General features: G+C 40.5%; 1 protein-coding gene across 1 annotated transcript in view; it reads left to right on the top strand.

Annotated features, from left to right (window-relative positions):
- The first annotated feature begins 4,475 nt into the window (after window positions 1-4,475).
- The window catches only part of PNPLA8 (patatin like phospholipase domain containing 8), a 32,218-nt gene continuing 13,092 nt past the window's right edge, over window positions 4,476-23,601 (top strand). The window contains exons 1-8 of the mRNA XM_026038991.1: window positions 4,476-4,519; window positions 5,679-6,886; window positions 7,279-7,428; window positions 8,653-8,804; window positions 11,316-11,410; window positions 16,485-16,656; window positions 18,454-18,511; window positions 21,098-21,292. Coding sequence (XP_025894776.1) covers window positions 5,774-6,886; window positions 7,279-7,428; window positions 8,653-8,804; window positions 11,316-11,410; window positions 16,485-16,656; window positions 18,454-18,511; window positions 21,098-21,292 — 1,935 coding nt within the window. The 5' untranslated portion in view covers window positions 4,476-4,519; window positions 5,679-5,773. The remainder of the gene's footprint in view (window positions 4,520-5,678; window positions 6,887-7,278; window positions 7,429-8,652; window positions 8,805-11,315; window positions 11,411-16,484; window positions 16,657-18,453; window positions 18,512-21,097; window positions 21,293-23,601) is intronic.

The raw sequence follows: 23,601 nt of genomic DNA, 5'->3' as shown, positions 1-23,601 counted from the left end.
ATTCAAATTGCAAATTAATTTTTCCAATGCTGTGTGCTTGAAAACAAAGAAATGTTTTCCCATTTTGGCCTGCCATCTAGCGTTAAAAAGCAGCATATCTGCTCTGTGTTGACAAAGCTTAAAATACTTCAGCTACCCAGCTTCAGCATACGTCAGGCTATACTGAATGAGAAGAGAAAAGAGCATTTTCCCTAAGGCTTAATTGAAGATGTCATATTAAAGCAATTATCCCAGATATCATTATTAACAGAATACTACTCTACCAATTCGTGCTAATTTATCCTAGTGCTTTGAAATACTTGGGTTTATTTTGGTTAGTTTGAGTCTCTAGATGGCTGTTCCCTGTTTCCAGGATACCATCCGTTAAAAAAATTGAACACAAAGACGAATGTTAGAAATGAATAAATTGAAAAGCACAGCACATTCATAAATGATACAACTCAGACATCTGTAGTGAGAACACCACAAAACTCTGAATGTGTATATTTAAAAAATTAAACCATTCTGATATTTCAGAAAACATTTCCAAAGCTTTTATATTTTTTAATTAACAGAATGGCTTCCATTAAAAACAAACCACTGTGTGGTAACTGTCAAACTGTAATGGACCACTCTAACAGATGCTGCGTGCTGGGTAAACAACCTGGTACAGACTGGCAAACAAAATGCCAATAACCACAAATTCTTATTTGAGGCTTTCCGTACCATGTATGTAAGGAAAATAATTTTAAGAGTTAATGTACATCCAATCAATAATAAAAATATACTTACAAATGTGGTGAATGGCACCATTTACGTAGTATGTGAAAAATGTTCTAGTTGGAGTTAGTCACCATTGCCACACAGAATCACAGAATGTTCAAGGTTGGAAGGGACCTCTAGAGATCATCTAGCTCAAGCAGGCACACCTAGAGGATGTGGCACAGGGTGGCATCCAAGTGGGTTTGGAAGATCTCCAGAGAAGGTGACTCCACAACCTCCTTGGGCAGCCTGTTCCAGGGCTCTGACACTCTCACAGGAAAGAAGTTCCTCCTCACCTGGAGATGGAACTGCCTGTGTTGCAACTTACACCCATTACCCCTTGTCCCGTCACTGGCCACCACTGAGAAGAGTTTGGCCCCTTCCTCCCTACATTCCCCCTTCATGTATTTATACATATTAATCAGATCCCCTTTCAACCTTCTCTTCTCCAGAGAAAACAGGCCCAGCTCACTCAGTCTCTCCTCATACTAGAGATGTTCCAGTCCCTTAATCATCTGTGTTGCCCTACACTGGACCCTCTCTGGAAGCTCCACATCCCTCTCATACTGGGGAGCCCAGAACTGTACCCAGTGATCCAGGTGCGGCCTCACCAGAGCTGAGTAGAGGGGCAGAATCACCTCCCTTGACCTGCTGGCAACACTCCTCCTGATGCAGGCCAGGATCCCATTGGCCATGGGGGCACTGCTGACTCATGGTGACTTGGTGTCCACCAAGACTCCCAGGTCTCTCTCTGTGGAGCTGCTTTCCAGCAGGTCAACTGCTTATCTGTACTGGTGCCTGGGGTTATTCCTCCCCAGGTGCAGGACCCTGCACTTATCCTTGTTGAACCTCATGAGGTTCCTCTCTGCCCAATTCACCAGCCTGTCCAGATCCCTCTGGATGGCAGCACAGCCCTCCGGAGTGTCGGCCACTCCACCCAGCTTGGTGTCATCTGCAAACTTGCTCAGGGTGCACTCCGTGCCCTTGTCCAGGTCATTGATGAGCAGGTTGAACAGCACTGGGCCCAGTACTGACCCCTGGGAGACACCACTGGCCACAGGCCTCCAGCTGGACTTGGCCCCATTTATCACCACCCTCTGAGCTCCGCCATCCATCAAGCCCTCGATCCACCTCACTGTGCACTCATCCAGATCACTCTCCCAGAGCTTCCGTATGAGGATATTATGGGAGACGGTGTCAAAAGCCTTGCTGAAGTCAAGGTAGACAACATCCACGGCTCTCCCCTCATCCAGACAGCCGATCATTCCATCATAGAAGGCTATAAGATTCATCAGACATGACTTGCCCTTGGTGAATCCATGCTGACTACTCCTGATCACCTCCTTCTCCTTCACATGCCTAGAGATACTCTCTAGGATGAGCTGCTCCATCACCTTTCCAGGGAGGGAGGTGAGGCTGACCAGCCTGCAGTTGCCCAGCTCCTCCCTCTTCCTCCTCTTCCTCCCTTTTTGAAGACAGCAGTGTTGTTGGCTTTCTTCCAGTCCTCCGGCACCTCCCCTGCCCTCCATGACCTCTCAAAGATGATGGAGAGGGCTTGAGCAACACCATAGGTAGATTCATCTATCTTACCTAAAAATTACACATTTAGTCAAATGAGATGAATCAGCTATCTATCTATCAAGAGCCTACAAAATTAGCTTAGCTGAGCTGTCTTTTAATCAATTTAAGATTAATTCTTCTCAATGTCAAGACCACTGTAAAAAGAAGGCAAAAGGAAAAGTTTCAGGCGGATGCAGAATCTGTGCCAGGGATATGGAAATTTGCCTATTTTGTCTGTGTTTTGCTTTTAGTTCTTTTGAGGAGTTGCATGACTGCTCTGTGAAGGGCAGGAGATAAATCACAGCCTCCAAACAACTCCGATCAGACAGGTCTGGCTGTCCTCAGGGACATGAATAGGTTGGTTTGTGATTAGAGCAGAAGTGAGAAGCCCCTGAATATTAATCTCTTCTTTCTGGAAAGTTATTAATCTAGGTAGTACCAACCAGTGGTAAAACAACCTCCTGAGCAAGCACAGGAGAGAATTTCACATGGAGTTTATGGGAGAAGTTGTGATCATTTAGGAAGGGACTATGTACAGATAAAAGGGCCCAGCCTTGAACATATCATTTGCCAGTCAAAGAAACGCAGGATATGCACAAGCAGCATAGAGCTCAGCGTGACCAAGCTTCCTTCTCCCTGAAGCAGTTGGTCTTGTTCTGCCCAGCCCTTTATAATATACACATTATCCTGCCTAAAGCCACCTTGGGCTCTTGCTTCAGGTGGGCGATCCCATCTTAAGCCATGTTACGAAATCCCTTTCAGTTAAACAGGCAGCCGCATGGACAGGACTGGGGCTGGAGCAGGGGCAGAAACAGCCATGATGCTGCTTCAGCAACGGAGCAGCCAAAGAAACTGTTCCTGCAGCCCTGCCTGAGGTTCATCAGCACTACCCTGATAATTACAGGGGCTGGTCCCTGACCAAAGAAACCTCGTTAAAACAACAGGTAGCAAAATCACCACAAGTAGCTACATAATCACAGCTGTAACCATGATCTAACCATGATCTTAGATGATGTGTAATCATCTGGAAACAAGAAAGACAGATCACCTCTTCAAAGCAGAGAGCCTTGAGCCAAAAAAAATTATTAAAAGGATTTAGGAGAGAAAAGCCGATCACCTGGGTGCAAATTCTCACTGTGCTGAGCCAGAAGGACCCCAGGGAGTCCTTGGTTCAAGTGCTATTTATAATCACCGAGTACCTCACTAATAGAAGCAATAGCACAACCCTGCTTTTACACTTTGCCTTGGTATTCTTAAGAGTGTTAAAAAATTCACAGAATGCAAAAGCAACTATAAAAACATTCAGCTCATATTCATAAACTATTCAAGGACTGGAGAATGTGCCTTGCACTGGGACAGGTAGAAAGTCCTGTTTATTCAAAGTGATATTATTTACATGTGATTAGTATATATATGTTGGAATAAAAGACATAAAGTAAAAAAGGTGTTTTGATTTTTTTTTTCTCCTTTATGTTCAAGAGAAAGAGCAGAGGCAGGTCAGTGGAGACTAAAGCCAAACCGAAACACCAAGCAAAGCACTCTCTTGCCAACAGCCGATGCAAGGAGTTCATCAACCCAGAGAAGGGTGGATCCAGCGTCCTTACAAACCAGGACCTTCGGCACTGACACACCCGGGGCAGAGACGTGAAGCACCCAGACCTGCCACCTCCAGAAATCCAGAGGCGAAACACAGCACCGTCCCTGAAAAATTGGCAAACCTATAAAGGACACAGTGTCTATAATCTCCCTGAAAACATTAACGTCTAACGCAGTGGGGAACATACTACGGCGTACAGCCCCTCCCTCCGCCCAACAGCCGTTGGAACCGTTGGGCAGTGCCCCAACGTCACCACCCCCGCGTGACGCACGCACCACCCCCCGCGTGACTCCCCGCCCCTCGCATGACGCCCCGCCCCTCGCGTGACGCCCCTCCTCCCGCGTGCCGCTCCGCCCCCCGCGTGCCGCTCCGCACGTCCCTGGCTGCCCTCCCGTTGCCACGCCCGCGGCCTGGCCCCGCCCACCATGACGTCACGCTCCCCGCCGCCGTGGCCGTGCGCGTCCCAGCTGTTCCCGGCGCATGCGCAGAAGCGCGGCCTGCTTCCTGCCGCGCGCGCCACGGCCGTTGTGGCGGTTGATGGGGTTGCTTTGGTTCCGTTCCCGGTCCCTGGGGAGGTCGGTGCCCTGTGCCCGGCAAGGCAGGAGCCTTCGTGCCCGGCAGGTAACCGTAACCGCTGCCGCGGGCTGCGGGGAGGGGCTGGGGGCGCGGCGGGGCCGAGCGAGGGGCCCCCGCTTCCCGGCTGCTCTCGAAATCGCTTCTGCGAAAGGGCGCAGCCAGGAGGGGCTGCCCTTCCCAGAGCGGCCGCCCCGGCTGCGTGTGCCTCTCTGCTGATACATACGTATACCTATGTGTATATATAGGTGTTTCAGCCCGGCTTGTCCCGTAGGGATAGGCAGGAGCCCCTGGAGGACCAGTGTGGAAGAACTGGGTAGTTGGGGACGGGAACGGCTTAAGCTCAGGCAGCACCGAGGAGACAGTAAGTTAACGAAACTTGCCTCGGCATTTGCAGGCCTCAGCTTTTATTTGGGCTTCCTGGGTCTGGTCCTGGCCCCCTGTGGCCTCTTTCACAGCGCTTGGAGAGGTCTAAGGTCTGTGCTTGGCCATGAAGTAAATAATTGGCAAGGCAACGTGCGCTTTGGGTTTCTATGCTGCACTTGTGCAGTGCTTAAGCTCAGTTCTGCCCAGGAAATGGCTGTGCTTTTACGTAGAATCAAGAGTGTTTTCGACAAGAAATTTTAAGACTACTCTATCCTGACCACTTAAGGCAGGGGAGTTATGGTAAACTAATTTGTGACTTTATCCTGAGGTTCTGTTCCAAACATCGTAACACTTCCTTACCTCAGAGGAATTTGTTAGCAGAGCAGAAATACAGTATCAGTTTCATGTGGAATTTGATCTGTTTGTTTGAGATAATAGACTCTTTAGAGTCCATCAGAAAAACTAGCTAGACATTTTGTGTGTGCCACTACATGCTTTTGATAGGAGTTACATATTGCACCAGGTGAGCTTAAAATGTCAAGGTGGGCATTTGTTAGGATGAGCATGTTGGAATTGAGTTGTTGGGGTAATATTATCTAGTGTCCCGAGCAGGGGGCATCCCCATGAGTCTATTTGATTTGAATGTATTGTGCCTTTAATGGAAGGATCAAGAAATTACATCTGCTTTGAATGATTCCTAGATTTTAGTTCTAGAATTTAGTTTAACTTATTAGCAAGAAGTTTTTATTATCTCTCCCTTATCTCTCCCCCTCTCCCACCCCTCCCCCTCTCCCCCCTCCTCTTTTTTTTTTTTTTTTTTTTTTTTTTTTTTTTTTTTTAGATTACGCTATGATATGATGAGGCTTATTTTTTGAATTACATTTTCTGGAATGAAGTAGACAAGTGACACATGGGAAGCATAAATATTTATAAGTAATGACAATTTATTCATCTTTATATGCATATTTGTGCTTTGTGATTGACCCAAGAAGTCTTTGGTGGAAGCAAAGAAATAAATACTTGTATTTGCATAGACCTAAACTCTCCTGGAAGATAAGTCATGCCATTCATCTTAGAGTTCTTCATACAAACAAGCCTCAGTGTAAATGGGCCAGAAGCAGAACACTTTGGTGCAGCAAACATGTTTACAGCCATGACCTTTTGTTTGACAGAATTTCTAAACTTCTAACTTCTTCATCCAAAAGACTTGCAAAAGTGAATACTCGCATGTCCCGAATCAAGAGTACCATAGAATCTGTTTCCAAGGCGGTGTCTGGCACTCACAGTGAGCTGGTTTCACGGATAGCTCGATTAAAGCCACACTCAGGTGCTCTTGGAAAAACAACTAAGAGTAATGCAGACGAAAATAACCTCAAGGCAAATGATAAACAGGTCTCAGATGCCGGAACTCAGGACGATTTCAACAGTGGCATAGCTGCCAAGAGTGCCACTCGTGAAGAAGACTTGGCCTCTGCATTGCTGACTTCAAGTGGTCCTAACCGAGGTACTCGAGAAGATTCAACGTATAGTAAAAGCTACCTTTTTCATATAAGTTATTTCTCAACAAATTTTGGAGAGACTTACAACTTTGTAGCAGACCATATTAACTGTTACTTCAGTAATAGCTCTGTTATGGATCAAGAGAAAAAGAGGAATGCTTTATTACAGGACTCTAAAAGTGAAGTGAGTGATAAGCTTGATCCACCAGAAGATGCTGTAATGAGTGAAGAAAGTAGGGTGAATTCAGCAGCTACTTTAGTTCCTGAAGCAGAGGCTCAAGGTGCTGAAAAGACTAATGCTACTATTCCAGTTTCCACTAAAAAAAGTATTGCAAACTTTCTTTCCTACCCCAGTAATAGTGTACAAGCTTTTGTAGACAGCTACATTGGTGGGCTGGTTCCCAAGTTAAGATCTGATGCAAAAGTTGCAGCAGAAGTGAAGAGTAAACAGCTAGAACAAGAAGTGGCTGAGAAAAATGAGGAGGACCAGGCAAGTGAGACTAAAACTGCAGAGGAGAAGGAAAAACGACTCTCTCTTCAGAGAGAAAAGGCAAGTTTTTGCTTAGTGTTTTTATTTTTTCTTGTATATAAGTAAATGTCTGTATGTTTGTGTATACATAAATGTGCTATTGTTTTAGCTCCTTAAGTAATTTGTGTTTTCAGTTGTGTGTTTCAATTATATTCAGTTGTACTCAGTTGTGTATGTTTTCAGGATACTGTTCATGTGAGCAGGGTTTATTTTTTTTCCTAGTAAACAAAGGGGTGGGTGCTTACGTTCAAGACACCCTTATTTGGAGCCTGTAACAGACCTCTAGTCAACATGCTGTCCATTACTTCTGAGAATTCTTAAAATAACCCTTTGGGATTAGCATTCACAAGTTTTGTACATGTATTATTGGAGTAGTTTTTATATTCTCTGTATATCTCTTTTTTTTTTTTTAGATTATTGCAAGAGTGAGCATTGATAATAGGACTCGGGCTTTAGTTCAAGCCCTACGAAGATCCTCTAATCGCCGAGTCTGTATCAGCAGGGTTGAAGAGCTGACTTACCATCTTCTGGAGTTTCCAGAGAGTAGAGGCGTTGCAATTAAGGTGCAAATGTTTACTGTGCTTTCACAAACAATAGTACTTGACAGAAAAACTGCTATAGATTGATGTGAAACCTTATTTTTTTATTCATTTGTGACTTGTCATATTTTCTACTTGTAAAGATCTCAAATCTTTATAGGCTCAAGCAGATTTATGTTGAAGTTACAGGTAGCTTAATTAAGATTGCTACATTAAATTTAGAAGCATACAGCATTGCCATGTAGAGAGATAACATAGCTTATTCTAGTGGGACACGAAGGTCATACACTGTGCCCTGTCTGACAAGTGGCCAGGGCAGATGGGAGTGTACTGTACAGTTGATCTCCACACACACAATAGTTGATGCTGCTTTGCAAGCTCCCTTTGAAGAAAGAGAACAGGAGTGGGGACTAATCTAGACTGATTCGTTCTCATTCATTCACACAGTGAGACAACAGGATATAGGCAATAGATTATCCTAAGAGTACCAGTGAAATCCCAGTATTTTTCAGTCCCAGGTCTTTTTCTATATTGAAGTGGTAGATGTGTGACATGAGATGCAGCACTGTTGAAAGAGATCTCTGGGAATTGAACGTAGGCCAGAGGAGTTGACCTGGTAGGCTATGGTTTAGGCAAGTCTGTGAATAATTCTTTAGATTTTTTACATTATGAAAGATTCTACTGATTATGATCTTTGTTATACTGATTATAACCTTGATTATAATCTTTGAATGGTTTTGTGAGAGGAATTGTAAATTTACAAATTCTTTCATGTGAAGAAAAACTATAATTCTTATTTTCATTTTGTTATGCTAATAATGTATTTTGAATGCACTTTAAAATTGTGATATTATATTGAGGCTTCTACTTTATTTCTACAAAATCTAGGTTTCTACTGATACTCATTATGCTGAATATATGAGTTGTTACATGACCAATGGAACAAATTAACATTAATAAGACTAAATTGTTATTAAACATAGTTTCTATGGCTACTTTAGAAAGATTTAAACTTCCCCTTGATTGTTTAAATCTGATAGGAAGTTATTTTAAAAATAAGAGCGAAGGGGAGCTATATAGTTTCGAAATCCTTTTCATGCTTAAAATAAAAATAGTGAATATATATATATATTTAAAGGGTTAGACTTTATTATATTTATGCTTTAATGACAGGTTAGTAAATTCAAATTGGGATTCTTTTGATATAAACATTTCAATAATTACTAAGACTTTTCATTTCAACTATAGGAAAAAATAATTCCGTGCCTACTGCGCCTGAGACAGGCAAATGATGAAAGTCTTCAGGCTGCTGTTAGAGAGGCCTTAGCTATAATTGGATATACAGACCCTGTGAAAGGCTGGGGAATTCGAGTCCTCACTATTGATGGAGGAGGAACAAGGTAAATCTTTGGCGTGTTCTTTTGGTTTTTGTTTTGGATTTGTTCCTGCTGTAACTCCTAATAAAATTTCAGTTTCTCTTCAATAATTTTGAGTCTAAACCTGCACCTTATGACTTAAGAGTTCTGTTGCAGAGCAGCATGCAAGTCACGAATACTTATTTTTGTATGAGCTTGTACTTAAACATCTATGCATCACTATCAGTCCCATGATACTGAAATAATTCATGTATTTAAGGTTAATTGTATGCACAAAAACTTACTACAGTAGCTGTTTCTTCTCTGCAGATAAATTACCTGGTTATTTGGATGAGACTGGTCATACAAATTTTGGAAATGCAGACCTAGTATGAAATGCTGGAATGAGTTTGTACTTTTATGACTGTCGTCACCTAATAATACAAAAATGTTTCTTGCATCATTCTGGAGGACATCCTGCTTTAACAGCACTAGTCTCCCGTGGAAAAAATGAACAGGCTAGTGACAAAATCCATGCTAGTAATGCTCTTGATTTATGTTTCTTTTGCTGTTGGCATTATTTTCTTGAAAAAATACATACATATGCCCCAAATGTCCTTAAGTTACTTGGGCTCTAGTTTTGCATGAATTTATGTGCCTACCAGAATTCGTTATGAGTAGTACCAAAAAGCACCTGTGTTTATATTTAAAGATGATGTTTACCAAAGGCTGTTTTCATCCATTTTTGAGGACCTTTCTTTCACAATAATGTACTGATTGACAAATGTTTGTTGATTGGAAACGAAATACAAAGTTATTACAGTTGCAAAACTGCATCAAAAACAGTTTCACAAGCTTCTTATTTGTTTCTTCAAATCTGTTGCGTCAAAATTACTTGATTTTGGAAAAAAACAAAACCCTTAACTCTGAAGTTGTGGCACAATTACTCCTAAAGAGGACAAGTAATTTTGAAATTACTTTTAGTTTTGAAATTGGAGATTAAAAGTTCAATGTAAAATACCTAGTTTTGAGCAAGTAGAAAGATAAATTCTTTGTAGGCAACAGCATGGTACGTGTGGATGTGTACATGCGGATGAAAACGTGGATGTTTTCAGTGACATGTTTCATTTGATACTGCAGGCATATGTAAGAGCTGTAAAATTAAGTTTCAATCTTGAAAAGCAAGTGTATTTTATTATGGAATTTTCTGTGACAGAGGAACTATAATGCAAGTTCATTGATCTAGTTTTCAGAAATAAAATGTGCCTATATATAAGTGCCTTACTTACATTGTTAGATTTCTAGAGGAGTGACATTAAAAAAAAAAAAAAAGTTGTTATATTAAAATTTTGCTAACAGATATGTGAAATAGCTGCCTTCATATATACTGTGTTTAAATTTAATCAAAGTGCCTTTTTCTGTAAGCTTGGTGTTTGCTCTAAGCACTAATACTTGTAAATATGAGACTCTTAATTATTATACATTGCATTAAATATTTAAAATTTAAGTATTTATGAGAAATACTCGTTCAAATTTATTTTAAGAGAAGAATTCTGTACTTTTAACTATAAAGATACTGTTGTGTCCCAATAAGAAATGAAGACAGCTTGGTGGTACATGCTTGTTTATTAATAAATTGGTATTAGTTTTATGATATTATAATATGGAATTCTTTCTTTTCCTATGTACCTCTTTCAACGAAGAAGTGTTCTTCATAGTGTATTTTACGGAACAGTATCTTGAAAACGACCTGTTATTTGATTTTTGACTTTCCAGATGTCTTTATTAGGGCATGCTATGTTCTGAAAGCAATAACTATGCCTGTACCTCCAAGTCCAGAGAGTGACCCTGAGCTCTAGCCACTGATTACTGTGCTGCTTAATTGATAGCTTTCAGTTGGTAATAGCTTTGGACTGGGTTGACTGGTTCTTCAGCTAGCTCAAGCCTTTGCAGATTTGGAGAATAACATGCAGGAGAAGTGCTTCTCAGTGGAAAGAATTGGCAAAGTGGCCATTGCCTTGGCACCTTTCCTGCCACTCACAGTCCTCTGGTGCTCTGTAGTAAGTTTGCACTCTCACACGTGCTCAAGCCATGCCTCGGCACGGGCAACAGGTTTTCTCAGCTTCCTGCTGCAGAAGCACAAGCTGTGGACTGGAATGCTGTCCTGTTGCTTTGGAGGTGTTGAAATGAATAGAAAAACACATACAGAAAAATAATTGCCCCCATATGGGTCTGCAAAGAGCAAGAGCTAAGTGTTATGTAGTCTGTATGCAGCTAGAACTGATCCTGGTCTGCAACCCCTAAAGGAGAATATTCCTCAGACTGTGCTACTAGGCAGTATTCTTGGAACTGTTGTACCAAAATTGAATTGTATTTCTAGCATGCCTGACATCTTTTCATTTCTAATTGCTACTTTGTTCCCTGAAGTGCTGAGGAGGATTCTTGCTGTTGTAGTTATTATTAGATAAAATTAATTATAATTAAGCAAAGGTGGACTTAATTAGAGCTGCATAAGATAAAAGTGCCACTGTATGAAGTTCTGTTTTTGTATTCCAGGGGTTTAGTTGCACTTCAGACTCTACGGAAACTAGAAGAACTTACTGGAAAGCCTATTCATCATCTTTTTGACTACATTTGTGGTGTAAGCACAGGTAATTCTATATCCACCAGTTGACATTTTGCTATGAACATGTTAAAATAACTTTTGAAGAATAGTGTAGATTTTGAAGGGTTTACCAATTTTGATTGTAGGTTGGAAAAGTACAGGTGTGATTTTTAAAGGCTTTCTTTTTTCCTTCGTTCAAGTAAAAGCTTATGCTGATTTGTGATGTATTCAGTACTTTTAATTAAAATGGTAAACTAATTGCCATTTTTCTTCAGTGAATATGCAAGCCTCCTTTTGCACACAGAGCTTTGCAACGATATTAGATATTTGTATAGCTGTCTGGGTCTTTCCAGGAAAATAAGGTAGCATTCTACAGGGATTGATAGAGGAACGGTAGTGTTTAAAGTATTAATGAGCTAAACTGTGGCACATGGCACTTTTAGCAAGGTCATGGGTGATGCCCAATTAGGAAGAGTGGTCAATACATGGGAGAGCCTCTTATTCAGAGACTGGAGAAATGGCTTGACAGAAACCATGTGAGGTTTGACAGAGCCAAATATAAAGAGGCCAACTGGGGTGGAATAACATTGCCTAAAAGAACAGGCTGGAGACTCATTTGTTAGGAAGTAACTATGCAGAAGAAAGACTTGGTCCTGCTGCAGCAAGTTTGATGTGTGCCCGTGTAGCAAGGTTTGGCTTGTCTGAATAAGAATATATCCAGCACAGTGAGGACCCTCTGCTTGACCCTTCTACATCCAGTTTCAGGCTGCCCAGTACAAGATAGGCATTGATGTACTGAGGAAGTCTGGCACAGAACCACCAAAACAGTCAGGGTATTGAAGAATGTGACATGAGGAGAGGGTGAGAGAACCAGATTTGTTCAGTTACTTAGAGAAGGCTAAAGGAAGATGTTGCAGTTTCTAACATGAAAGTATGGCAAAGGTGGAGCTAGACTCTTGAAAGTGCACAGTAGTAGGAGAAAAGCCAACAGGCATAAGTTGATATAAGGAAAAAATGCGATTAACTGTAAGGAAATGTTTCCATTGTGAGGATTGTCAAACACTGGGAGAAGCTGCCCATACTGGCTTTCAAATGTTTTTCTATGGAGTTTCAAAACTCAGCTCAATGAGGCCCTGAGCAACCTGCTCTGATGGAACTTGTTCTTTTGAACTGGGATTTAGACTAGATGATGTCTAGCAGCTCCTCCCAACCTTAAATGCTCTGACTCACCTTCCACAATCAGAAACTGCAAAGCATAAGTGTCTTTTACAAAGGCCCTAATGATTAGTGTCTTCTAAAGGTGATGCCAGACCAGGAACAGCGTGATACTGATGTCTAGTGCAAGAAGTGTTCTGTAGTGCAGCTGCTGCTCAGTTTCCTTTAGAAACTCAGCTTCACTAAACCTAGCTACCAATACAATTTTGAATTCTGAAGCACTTTAAATGTTGGATCACCACAGGTAATTATATTGAGGCCTGTGTTTCCAAATATGTATTTAGTAGATTGAAAATTGTAGGGAAGGAGAGGCTGTTTAAGAACTCATTTGGGAGTGCAGGGTGGTTCTGTGCTGTATATTCTTAATGGTCGTCAAAAAACATGTATGTAAATTTTTTTAGCCATGAGGGTTGGTGTTAATTCTCGAAGATAACAAAACACTTTTCTAATGCTTCCTTCAATTGTGTTGAAGATTTCTTTATCTTTACTGGAGAAAGCCACTGTTGTTATTTGGTTTGAACTCAGTACTCTGTGTAAAACTGACCTAATTCTTCTTGCCAGGTTTTGTTTTATTTTTTTATTTGCTAATAACTAGTCAACATGTTCTTCTAACAATTCTCTAGGTTCCCTTTAGCTTTGCTTACTTAACAAGCTTTTGCCTTCACTGGCTGAACATGCAGCAGGTGCCAGAAGGTAGGCAGGGAAGGTTGTACATAACCCAGCTCATGCCAGCAGCGTCACCTCTGCATTACAGGTTGTGCTGGCGACGCGCTAGGTGCTGTGTGGGAGAAGAGAGCAGCAGTGGGTCCTGTAGGAGCTAGCAGCCTGGTGAGGGGTAGTGATGAATTCAAGGAGAGGAAGAATCCTTTTGGATATTACAGTTCTCTGTGCTGTGCTGTTCTTATCTTGTGTTATCCTTTAGTCATTCTTCCTATGAGATTTAGAGTGTTAGCAGTTGGTAGCGATTTCAGCGTTGCAGTCTGTCCTTGTAGTTAGTGGCTCTGAACATCTCTTCCCTGGTGGTCACAGGGAGCGAACGAGCAGCCACACAGAGGTTGCTGCAGTGAGTCCTGTGTGTTTAGGTCAGAGGCTATTGATGCGTGCGATTCTTGCACATAGAGGCCTCAGAGAACCGGTGCAGTGATGGCCAATGAATTAAAATACGTGTATGTCTGTGTGTGTGTATATGTATATATATTTGTGTATGTTCATTTTTTTTAATGGGGAATCAAGTTGATAAGAATTCTCTGCTATGTTTGTACCTGTTATGTACCTGATAATTTTAAGATCGCCAGTGGAGAGAGTAGATTAAATGAATAACTGTTGGAAGTTAAAGTTCTCAGTTATTTTTCCATGCATAGCAAAGGACAGATTTTTGAAAAGCGGCTTTGCTGCAGGCACTGCTCTCATGATGAGTTAATGGCCTTTCTTTTAGAAATACATTGGAGGCTGGGCATGTGGTGGTTTGACACAGTTTGCTGATAGTAATAGGTACATCTAAGTTTATCCATACTGTGACTAATAGTGTGGCAGAACTGCTTTGCAAATAGGTGTTGCAGGAGAACGCAAACTTTTTCAGACCTTGCTGCACCATTTCCCAAATAATGAGGAAATGAATAAAATAGTCACAGTCCAGAACTTCAAGGAGCACCTGGGGAAGGTGTTAAATGGAGAAGGTGTGATAGTTATGGCTCAGATTAGGGCCAGAGCTGGTTAGGTAAGCAAGGAGAGGCACAGCCTGCTTGTTCTTCATGGCCAAATGCTTTATTTAAAAAACAGCAAAATCAAACAGATGTAGACACTCCAAGTTATGCCATGACACTTCCTACTCTGCCTGCTTTTGCATTCCATCTCAGAAATGTGCTAGAGGGAGCTCTAGAAATCTGTACCCAGGCTGTTGTGCAACTCTTCTGTCTCAACTTAAAATGTCTTAAGGACTGCTGAACTGTATCAGATTGTTGATTCCATCTAGCTCAGTAACTTTTATTTGCAAAACAGAAGATGCCAGTAAGATAAAGACATAATCCCCAAATATTCTTCTCAAGATATTAACAGCAACAGAAAGATAGTTTCTCCTAATATTTTTTCCCTGCCTTCACTGAACTGCAGATTGGATCTTCCTGAAACAAAGTTGCCCTGAGACAAAATTCATCTTTACTGATGAGTTGTTTCCTTCCCCGCTGCTTCCCCCCAGCATGGTTTCTTTCCAGTTTTGAAATGTTTTTTGAACACCTGCCCCTTTGAAGGAGTGTTTCTTTCAGGAGAACTCATTAAAATCAAGTCATGGTACTAAAGAGTTGGAAGTTGCCTTAGGAGACAGTTTCTTTCTCCCAAGGTGGGATCAGTTACAGTCAGCCTGTTCCACTGCTGACAATTGTTTAAGATTTTGAATCCTATCGGTTTTAGTGCCGAGCTATCTTTACGTTTGGAGAAGTTTTCCAAATGTTTAGCATGAATCTTGATGTTACAGTTCAAATCTGCTGCTTCTTATCCCCAACATGAGCATGGACAACAGATTCCTCCCTTTACCTTCGCAGCAGCCTCTTGTGCTTTTAAAGGTTTTAGTTACACCAGTAAAGGCTTGAATTATACCAGTTTGCTTGGACTTTCCTTGCAGACCTTATTTTCCTGTCTGGAGCTTTTGGACTTTTTTTTTTTTTTTTTTTTTTTTCCTAATGGGCCCAAAGCTCTTTTTTGAAGAACATCATTCAAATGCAGATACAGTACTTCAGCCCTTGCTAGTCCTGAATAAGGAAGGAATACTTTTTTTCTTCCAGATTACTGTCTTCTCTATCTCAGGTCTTACTATCCAACTATATCCATATGTTTCTTAGCCTTTCAGATTTTATATATTTTTGCTGAAGTGTTGGCCTTCAAATGGTGCCTGGAATGTAGAAATTTGTGGTACAGAGCAGGATGCAGTAGAAACATGAGACACTTTTTCACTGGACCATTTATTATAGTCTGTATCATACTTTATATGGTCTGTGCCTTTAATTTTTTGTCTTTGCTGCTCCGTCTTGAAATTCTGCAGGTTTCAGCAAAGCCCTTTAACATGTACCTTGCCTCAGATTTTTATGTAGTGCCACTTGCTTGCTCGCAAAGGAAACCAGTTTTCAGTGCTGCTGCTTAGGGGGCGAAGGGACGATGAGCTTGAGCTTGGTGTGAGCTTTGGCCTTTTGGCTTGAAACATGTAACCAGAATAACAAATGCCTGATATTATAGGGGTGGTGCTGGAGAGTTAAGAGGAAAAGAAGGCAGTGGGCGATTTGTGTGATTAGGAAAAACTGTGCTACATCCCAAAGTTTGATGTGCAGCCACGGTCTGCTGATGCTGCCAGACTGGGTTATGCTTTTTCTAGGCACACGCTAGATGGCAGCATGTGTGAATGACTAATCGTTATGAATGACTGCAAATAAATGTAATCCAAAGAAGTCAGAACCTCCGCCTTTTTTCTTCTTTTTTCTTCAGAATTTTCTGAGAATTTTCCTTTATCAACTTAATGAATTTGCCAGATAGCATTACATTCCAAATACTTTATTTTAAAAATATAGCATACAGCTCTCCTATTCTCTTACTTATCTTTCTGAATAAAGTGTTGGATTTAATTTGCTAACTTCCATACATATTTGCAAAGATGAAATAATGCCATTTGACAACATTTCTTAATTTGTCTTTAAAAGGAGACTCTCCTTATCTTGAAAATGCCCTCTTTAAAAGATAGTTTGTGAACTTTGAACAAGAAATTTATGATATTTGTCAATTGATCTTCCCTTTTTAGAGGAGATATTCTGCTAGCCTGTGAATTCTGTTAAATGGTAAGGCTATGAATTCTATTAAATGGTGAACTGTCTTTATAATGCTATTCCAAGGTAGGTTTTACATTTCAAAATATTTCTTTGCAGGGGCTATATTAGCTTTTATGTTGGGTTTGTTCCACATCCCTCTGGATGAATGTGAAGAGCTGTATCGCAAGTTAGGATCGGATGTGTTTAAGCAGAATGTTATTGTTGGAACGGTCAAAATGGGCTGGAGCCATGCCTTTTATGACAGTGATATCTGGGAAAAAATGCTCAAGTAAGTATTTAAAAGAAGGTGAAAAATAATATATTAATAATGACTGGGAGTCTTCCGTCTTCAATGTTTCATTGTTAAAGCAACTGTTACAACAGAAAGGATTAGTATATGCTGTCATTCTTAGAATTCTCATAGAAATATCTCACTCTTTCAATATTTTGTCAAATATTGAAAGATTTTAATGCAATGATTTCTATTTCCAGGGAATAACTAAGGGTTAGTGCACTAATATATGATTATATAAATGCTTGTATGCTTTCCAGCTCTGCTTGATCTGACTTATTATAGGTCTATCACAAATTTTCATAGCCACTTGCTGTGCCTTTTTTCCTTATGGCAGACGTGTTAAGAAATTAAATGATACACCCTACTAGGATTTATGATCTGAGCTGCAGTAGTGAGGCATTATGAACGTTACCCTCCTTTTTGAAAAGGGAAATGAGCTAGAATGATTGCAGTGAAGAAATATTTCCACTGTGTCAAAGCTGTCAATGAAATAGTTTGTGTTTGTTCCTCTCCATTCATAGTAGCCTGTCCCATTGTTCATGATTCTCAGCAGCTATTGTCATAGTTCCTGCAGCAGGGTAAACTGGGCTGCTGCTCAGATTGCTTAAGCAACCTACTCATTCCAAGGCCTGTGCCACAGCAGCGCCTTTGTGGCAAGCCGAGTGTGTGTGTAGGTAGTCGGCAAATGAGGTCAGAGAACTGATCCTAAAAGTCAGGCTGGCAAAGGGGAGGTCATGGAGAGAGGAAGGAGAGGAGGGAAGCATTTACCTTCCCAGGCGAGTTACGTGGATTTTTGCTAGTTCTTTAGTCATGTCCCTGCTTTACTACACCAATATTTGTGCTGACACCTCAGAAAGTGTATTACAAAGTCACAGCTGCTGCTTTTAGTGGTATTTGGCTATAAAATGCTATGAAATTATCATTGCAGAAGGCATCTACGTTGAGCAAAGGCTTTTTTTTTTTTTTTCGGGGGGGGTGTGTGTGTAGTTTTTATTGGAAATGGCAAACATATTTCTGGTATTTAAATCTGACACATTATCAGTTTTCACTACCAAGCCACACACCATTTCCCAGGCACCACGGTAAGTTTTCACGGGAGGGTTGCTGATATGCTTTAGGTCTGGTTTTTAAGTATTCCTCCTACTACTTAGTGTATTCGGGGCATCTTTTATACCACCTGCTGTGAATGTCAGCACTTGCTGCAAGAAGAGCTTTCTTCTTGGGTGCACCTTGGCCATCAGGAAGGTGGAGAAGGATGCCCTGTGTAGCATATGCCACAGTTATGCCCCTGTGGCCTGAGCTGACGGGTGTTTCATCGATGCGCTGGCCTCAGGAAAGTGAGGAATGGAGCAGAAATAACGTCTAAAAAGATGCAGGGAGTCGAAGTGTATGAAGACAGAAATGAAAGATGAGACTGAGAGGTGAGGGGCATCACTCGTGGACTTGACTGACATCATTTTGATCAACTACTTTTTCTTGTGAAGTATTTAACAGTAAATCAGTAGGATCACCGAAGTATGTGATTAAGTGAGTAGCTGAATCGAAACCACAATCATTTTTTCAGACTTATTCCCACATTTTTCTAAGCTTCACAGCTTATATAGTAACGGTCCATTGAGGTCAAGTGCAGAAATGTGATCTTTAAAGTAAAATCCAAGATTTCTTTCTCTTAAATGCAGAATTTTGAATTGGGAATCATAAAAATGTTTGCATTTTACTGACTGAATTGTTTTCTATTTGTATGATTTTAAACAGAAGGAGCATTTTCACTGTTTTTACATTTATTTGTAGAGAAAGAATGGGTTCAAATCTTCTGATTGAAACTGCAAGAAATTCCAAGTGTCCCAAGGTGAGTGTGGAGCTTTTTGTTTTTATATAGGAGAATTTCATTGGTTTCTGAAAATCCTATCGTGGCAGCTGTGATCTGTTGTTATGTAGCGAGCCAAGCGAGTCTCTTCCCTTTATCTAGGCTTTCTCCAGTCACATTCACAAGTCTTAAGATCTCTTTCTGTATCATCTGAAGGGCACCAGTTAATCAGAGGGATGTTATGTACAGCAGCAGCACGAGAGTGAAAGATGAGAAAGCAAGGGTATTTTATTTTTGGTGGAGGGTAGAGTGTGAGGAAAGAAGGGAAATATAATAGCACATGTTTTAGAACAATCTGCAATTAACAGGTGTTTTGGTGTTGTAGCACTATATTCAATGCTTTACTGTTAAATGGAAGACAACGTTTTCCTAAACATAGAAACATGCCCTTGTCTGACTGCGTTCCTGCTCCGTGTCTAAAATGAGGACATGAAAAGGCTGTACTGGCATGTTACTTTTTGAGAGAGAAGCCCCCCTATGATGCCTTGGAAGTTATCTTTGAACGGGGCCCTTTGGCCTCCTTCCATGTTCTTCAGTAATAAAACGTGTGTATAAATAGAGTTGAAACCAGTAATCATGGTAGCAACCTCATAGTGCTGGCAGAGGTTGCTTGCCTCTGACAAAGGCCTGTAAAATCAAGATGAAACGCTCAGTTTAGTGCTTTCTGCTGTTACTAAGTTCACCAAGAGATAGATCATCCCGAAAGGTGCTTATTATTTTAATAAAGTTAGATTGCATCATGAAGTGGAAACATACAGAGGAATTACAAAAAAAGAAATAATTAAAAAGAAATCAAGCCTCTTAATGTGATAAGTTTTCTATTAAATTCTCTGTGGGCTTTTTCTTTTTTCTTACTGCTTTTAGTAGTCTTAGAACCAGACTGTCTTTTTGACAGAAATGAAGATCTTTTTCCTCCCTTTGCATGTTGTACGAAGCTTTAATGTGTTTGCATTCTTCATTTCCATTTAGAAGTTTTAATTTTTTAATTTTTCTTTTATAAATATGAACTTCCTGTAAATCCAGTGATTTACTTACACTTATGTAGTTAAGGAATGGAAATTAATACAGTGATATCACAGCATCAGCTGCTGGGGCTGTTGCATATTGTTTCCCAGAAGAAAGGCTGCTGTATATAATGGTACACAGGGCAGACGAGAGCACCCACTTGTCTGCTAAGAGTATTGTGTTGAACAGTGCTGGCCAGGCTGCTGCTGCAGCACTCAAAGGTCTTGCACATTCTTGCACTCAGCCGTCACCACGCGTGTTCTCATCCCGTGTGATTGTGCTTGGCGAGCAGGCTGATTCCTGCACCCGTGTGTTTTGTTTAATGGCACTATGGTTTTGGCTTTTCCCCTTAGGATCACATACTAAAGCTGTTTCAGTGTCTTCAAAAAAAAAATCCTAGACAGCCTTTATGTGGGACTGTGGGGGTGCTGTCCTCCCCCCACACTCCTTCTCAGCCCTTTGAGAGGACTTTTCTGGAACCCTTAGGTACTTGAAATAATTAGTTAACATATGGGGTACTGCTATATGTGTAGGGTACTTATATAGAGAATTAGGTTTAAGAATTTATGTAGTATTTGCATTTGACTGCATCATAGAGACAATTTTTTTTTAATTACATATATGTCACTCCAATTTTGTTTAAATGTCAGTGGATTGATATTCTAGAAACAGAATAGCTGGAAGAAATAGTTTAAAAATAGCAGTTTCTTTAGGGAATACTTCAGAATGTCTGTTTTCCTGCCTTGGAATGAAGATGTTTTCTGCTGACTGCTGCACTTGGGGGTGTCAGTGGGAGGGAGGGAGGAAGCTGAGCCTTTATGTCCCTCCAATTGCTCCCTTCTCCCGTTTTAGAAACAAAACAGGGTAAGCCTCCTTCCCACAAGGACTATTCTCTGGTCTTAAGATCAGAAGAATCCAGGGTAGTTTAAGCTTCTCTGACTTTTCATGGCCTAGGAGAGTGTTGTACGGAGGTGTCTTAAGAACTTTGCAGCTGTGATTCAAGTTGATAGGAAAGAAGCAGTAATGAGCTCCACAGGCAGCTACTTCCATATTTTACAAATAGAATGACAATAGACTGTGACAAGCTCTATATAAAGGAAAATTCAGAAATTATTTTTGAGTGATTGCTGAATAACATTGAATACAATGGAATATATTTTGAATGAAATTCATTTTTCAGAAAAAATAATTAATATAATGGAAAAATAGCATTGTTTTATTGCCACATTACACCTGTTACGGTTTCAGAAAGTCTTCATTTTCATGTGAACCTTAATTGGAACTACATCTTTTCTCTCTTCCCCAGAAGAGAGATAAAGGCAGAAGTGCTTGATAAACTACATTGCTCCTTTTGCAGATTATTATTCACTGCAATAATTGAAGCTATATAACTTTGTGCTTTAAAATTTTATATTTTACTTTTTTCAATTTGAATAGTTGATGTAAAAGTGAACAAAATATGGTCTGAGTAGGATTCCAGTTTCACGTAGAAATTGACCTCCATAATGTGGAAGATTTGTCATTCTCCAACCTGAAACTGTTTATTGCTGTTACCTTTGCCAGGTGGCTGCAGTGAGCACCATTGTGAACAGAGGGACGCCACTGAAAGCGTTTGTGTTTCGAAACTACAACCACTTTCCCGGCGTTAAGTCTCATTACATTGGAGGCTGTCAGTATAAGCTGTGGCAGGCCATCAGAGCGTCGTCAGCTGCACCCGGGTACTTTCAGGAATATATTCTGGGTAACGATCTTCATCAGGTAAGTCGAAATCTTCTCCTTTAATAGACCTTTTCCAACATTATACATGAGAGGGCAAAAAAAAAAAGGTGTATGAATTTCTGAATTGGGACTAAGCTAGTATGTTAGTAGCAGATGGAAAGTCTAGAATACGTAGGAGTAAGAAAGATAATCCTTAGCTTCTATAGCCTCTACAGGACTAGAAAGAGTAGAGGTTTTGAAATGCTCATCTTGTCAATACAAACTGAGTCCTTTTGCTGTCCCTTTCTTCTCTGCCGGGCAGGAAACTTTATATGAGTTGCAAATTGCCTTTGACTTCCTGCTTACAACTGCTATTTCATTCAGCAGTATTTCACTAAACAGATGGTATAACTTAATATCTAACAATACAAAAGTGTGAAAAATTCAAATTGGGCATTTCAGTGTTACTTTTATTAGTGCACAATTTTTTCTTTCCACTCTGCTTTTAATTCTTTTCACTTACTGCTTACTGCTAAGCTCTGTACTGGTTCAGAGCCAAGGCATCTCTCAACCTTAGGAGACAACTGTGAAATAAATCTTTGAGAGTAAAGTAATGTCTTCTGTCAACAGTGTGTACCGCTTTAATGAACCTGAGCAGTGAAAAAGGAAAATAAATGCATTTTTTAGCAGTTTTCTAGTGCTTGTGTTCTTGTCCTCCAGTGCCCCTTCACTGTTTGTTCCCCAGTTCTCTGGGTTTAACAAAATACTTTTTACAGTATGGATTTACTTAGAAGTATTAATATTTGCTTAAAAAAAAAGTCTCATATTTATGACAGAAAAAAATGAAAAGGGTAACTGAGTCTAGACCCTTCCAGAAAGAAAGCATAGGATTCTGTCCCTTAGAGAGTGCTATTGCACTGCTGCTGTCTTAAGGCTAATCCCATGAGTTGAATTAACCATTGGAAAGTGGCATTAGCACAAGTGGAGTAGTAAGTTGCTCAATTCACAGGACTAGAGAATGGCAAGGGGTGATTGGTGTTAACAGCAATCAGGTCTGGTATTTTCAGGTGTGTAGCCCTAGACTGGCATCTAACCCATTTTTCACTCCACTCTTTGGACAAGCCATTCCACACAGACTTTTCAATATCATTTCACCAAGTCACAACTCTTTTTCTTTAAACATATTGCTAGGTGTATTTTAATTACTAGGAAGCAAAGGCCTAGGACATGATTTGATCAGTCCAGTGTGATTCATGCATAAAAGGTTCCAAGTCTTTATACTTTCTTGGCTTGAATGCTTTCACTTTTGTAAGCTGTGAGGGTCCAAGTGTTTCCAGTACTAAACCCAGCTACCACAGTAGAACTAGAGGATCAACTGGTCAGTTTTAAACTTTCGTATTATGTGAAGATCTCTCTTCCACCCATGTGTGATAATTCAAATATTTTAAAATTCTTCTAGAATCTAAGGGCTATCATCTTGTGTTTCACATTTGTCTTTGTCCGGACTGCACTCTTCTTATCACATCAGTATTTATATAATTTTCTATTTTGTCTGAGATGTGCTTGTTTTTTAATGGGCCACAGGGTGTCAAACTGCTACGTGGCAAGTGCTATAGAGTCTTCATGCAGATTTTTATCCCAATTACCTTTCCACTAGTTCATGTGCAAGCTACCTCCAATATATTATGCAAGCTATGTGTTATCCCTGGGGTAAGAGCCTCCATGCAAGTCACAGACTGCTGTCCTGATCTTCTTGGGAGCAGTGGTACCTCTCTGAAAATATGAGACAGTCAAGTATTTTATCTCTGAAAATGGATCCAAAGAGACCTTTGAGTCCTGTATTCTTTGGGCATTTGAATTAAAGACAAAGCATATGCATAAATACATTTTAAAATAAATAGAACAGTAAATGCAATCACTTCTGTTTATGGTAGCTTTTTTACTAATCTTCAGGCTTTAGATTTTAAGGAAGTTGACCAGTCTACTCAGTTCTCAGTCACAGCTCCTAACAAAGACCAAGCAGGAGAGAGGGGGTATTCATTTAGAGTCGTTATTGTAAAACCGCCAGGATTAAGTTGTTTCATTCACTCTCGTTGTCGGGTTCAATTCCTTGCTGGATCAAATGTGATGCTAACACTTGTGGTTTGTGTGGAAGTACTTGTTCCTCCCAGTTGTAGCACTCTGAGCTTACACTGTCCAACAGATCAGGCTGCATTTGAAATACAGCAATGAAAGAAGCATAACGTTATATAACTGGGAGTAAGACGCTCTCAGTAGGAGCGTGGCTTTTGTAAAATGCAGCAGTGCAGCATACATTAATCTTAAGGAAGAAACTACAATTATGCCAAAGGCTTCAGTGTTGTAGTACA

Source organism: Nothoprocta perdicaria, unplaced genomic scaffold, assembly GCF_003342845.1.
Source record: "Nothoprocta perdicaria isolate Ctin4 unplaced genomic scaffold, notPer1 scaffold_22, whole genome shotgun sequence".
Taxonomy (NCBI): domain Eukaryota; kingdom Metazoa; phylum Chordata; class Aves; order Tinamiformes; family Tinamidae; genus Nothoprocta; species Nothoprocta perdicaria.
The sequence above is the reverse complement of the archived record's forward strand: the minus strand, read 5'-3'. Positions and strand labels throughout refer to the sequence as shown.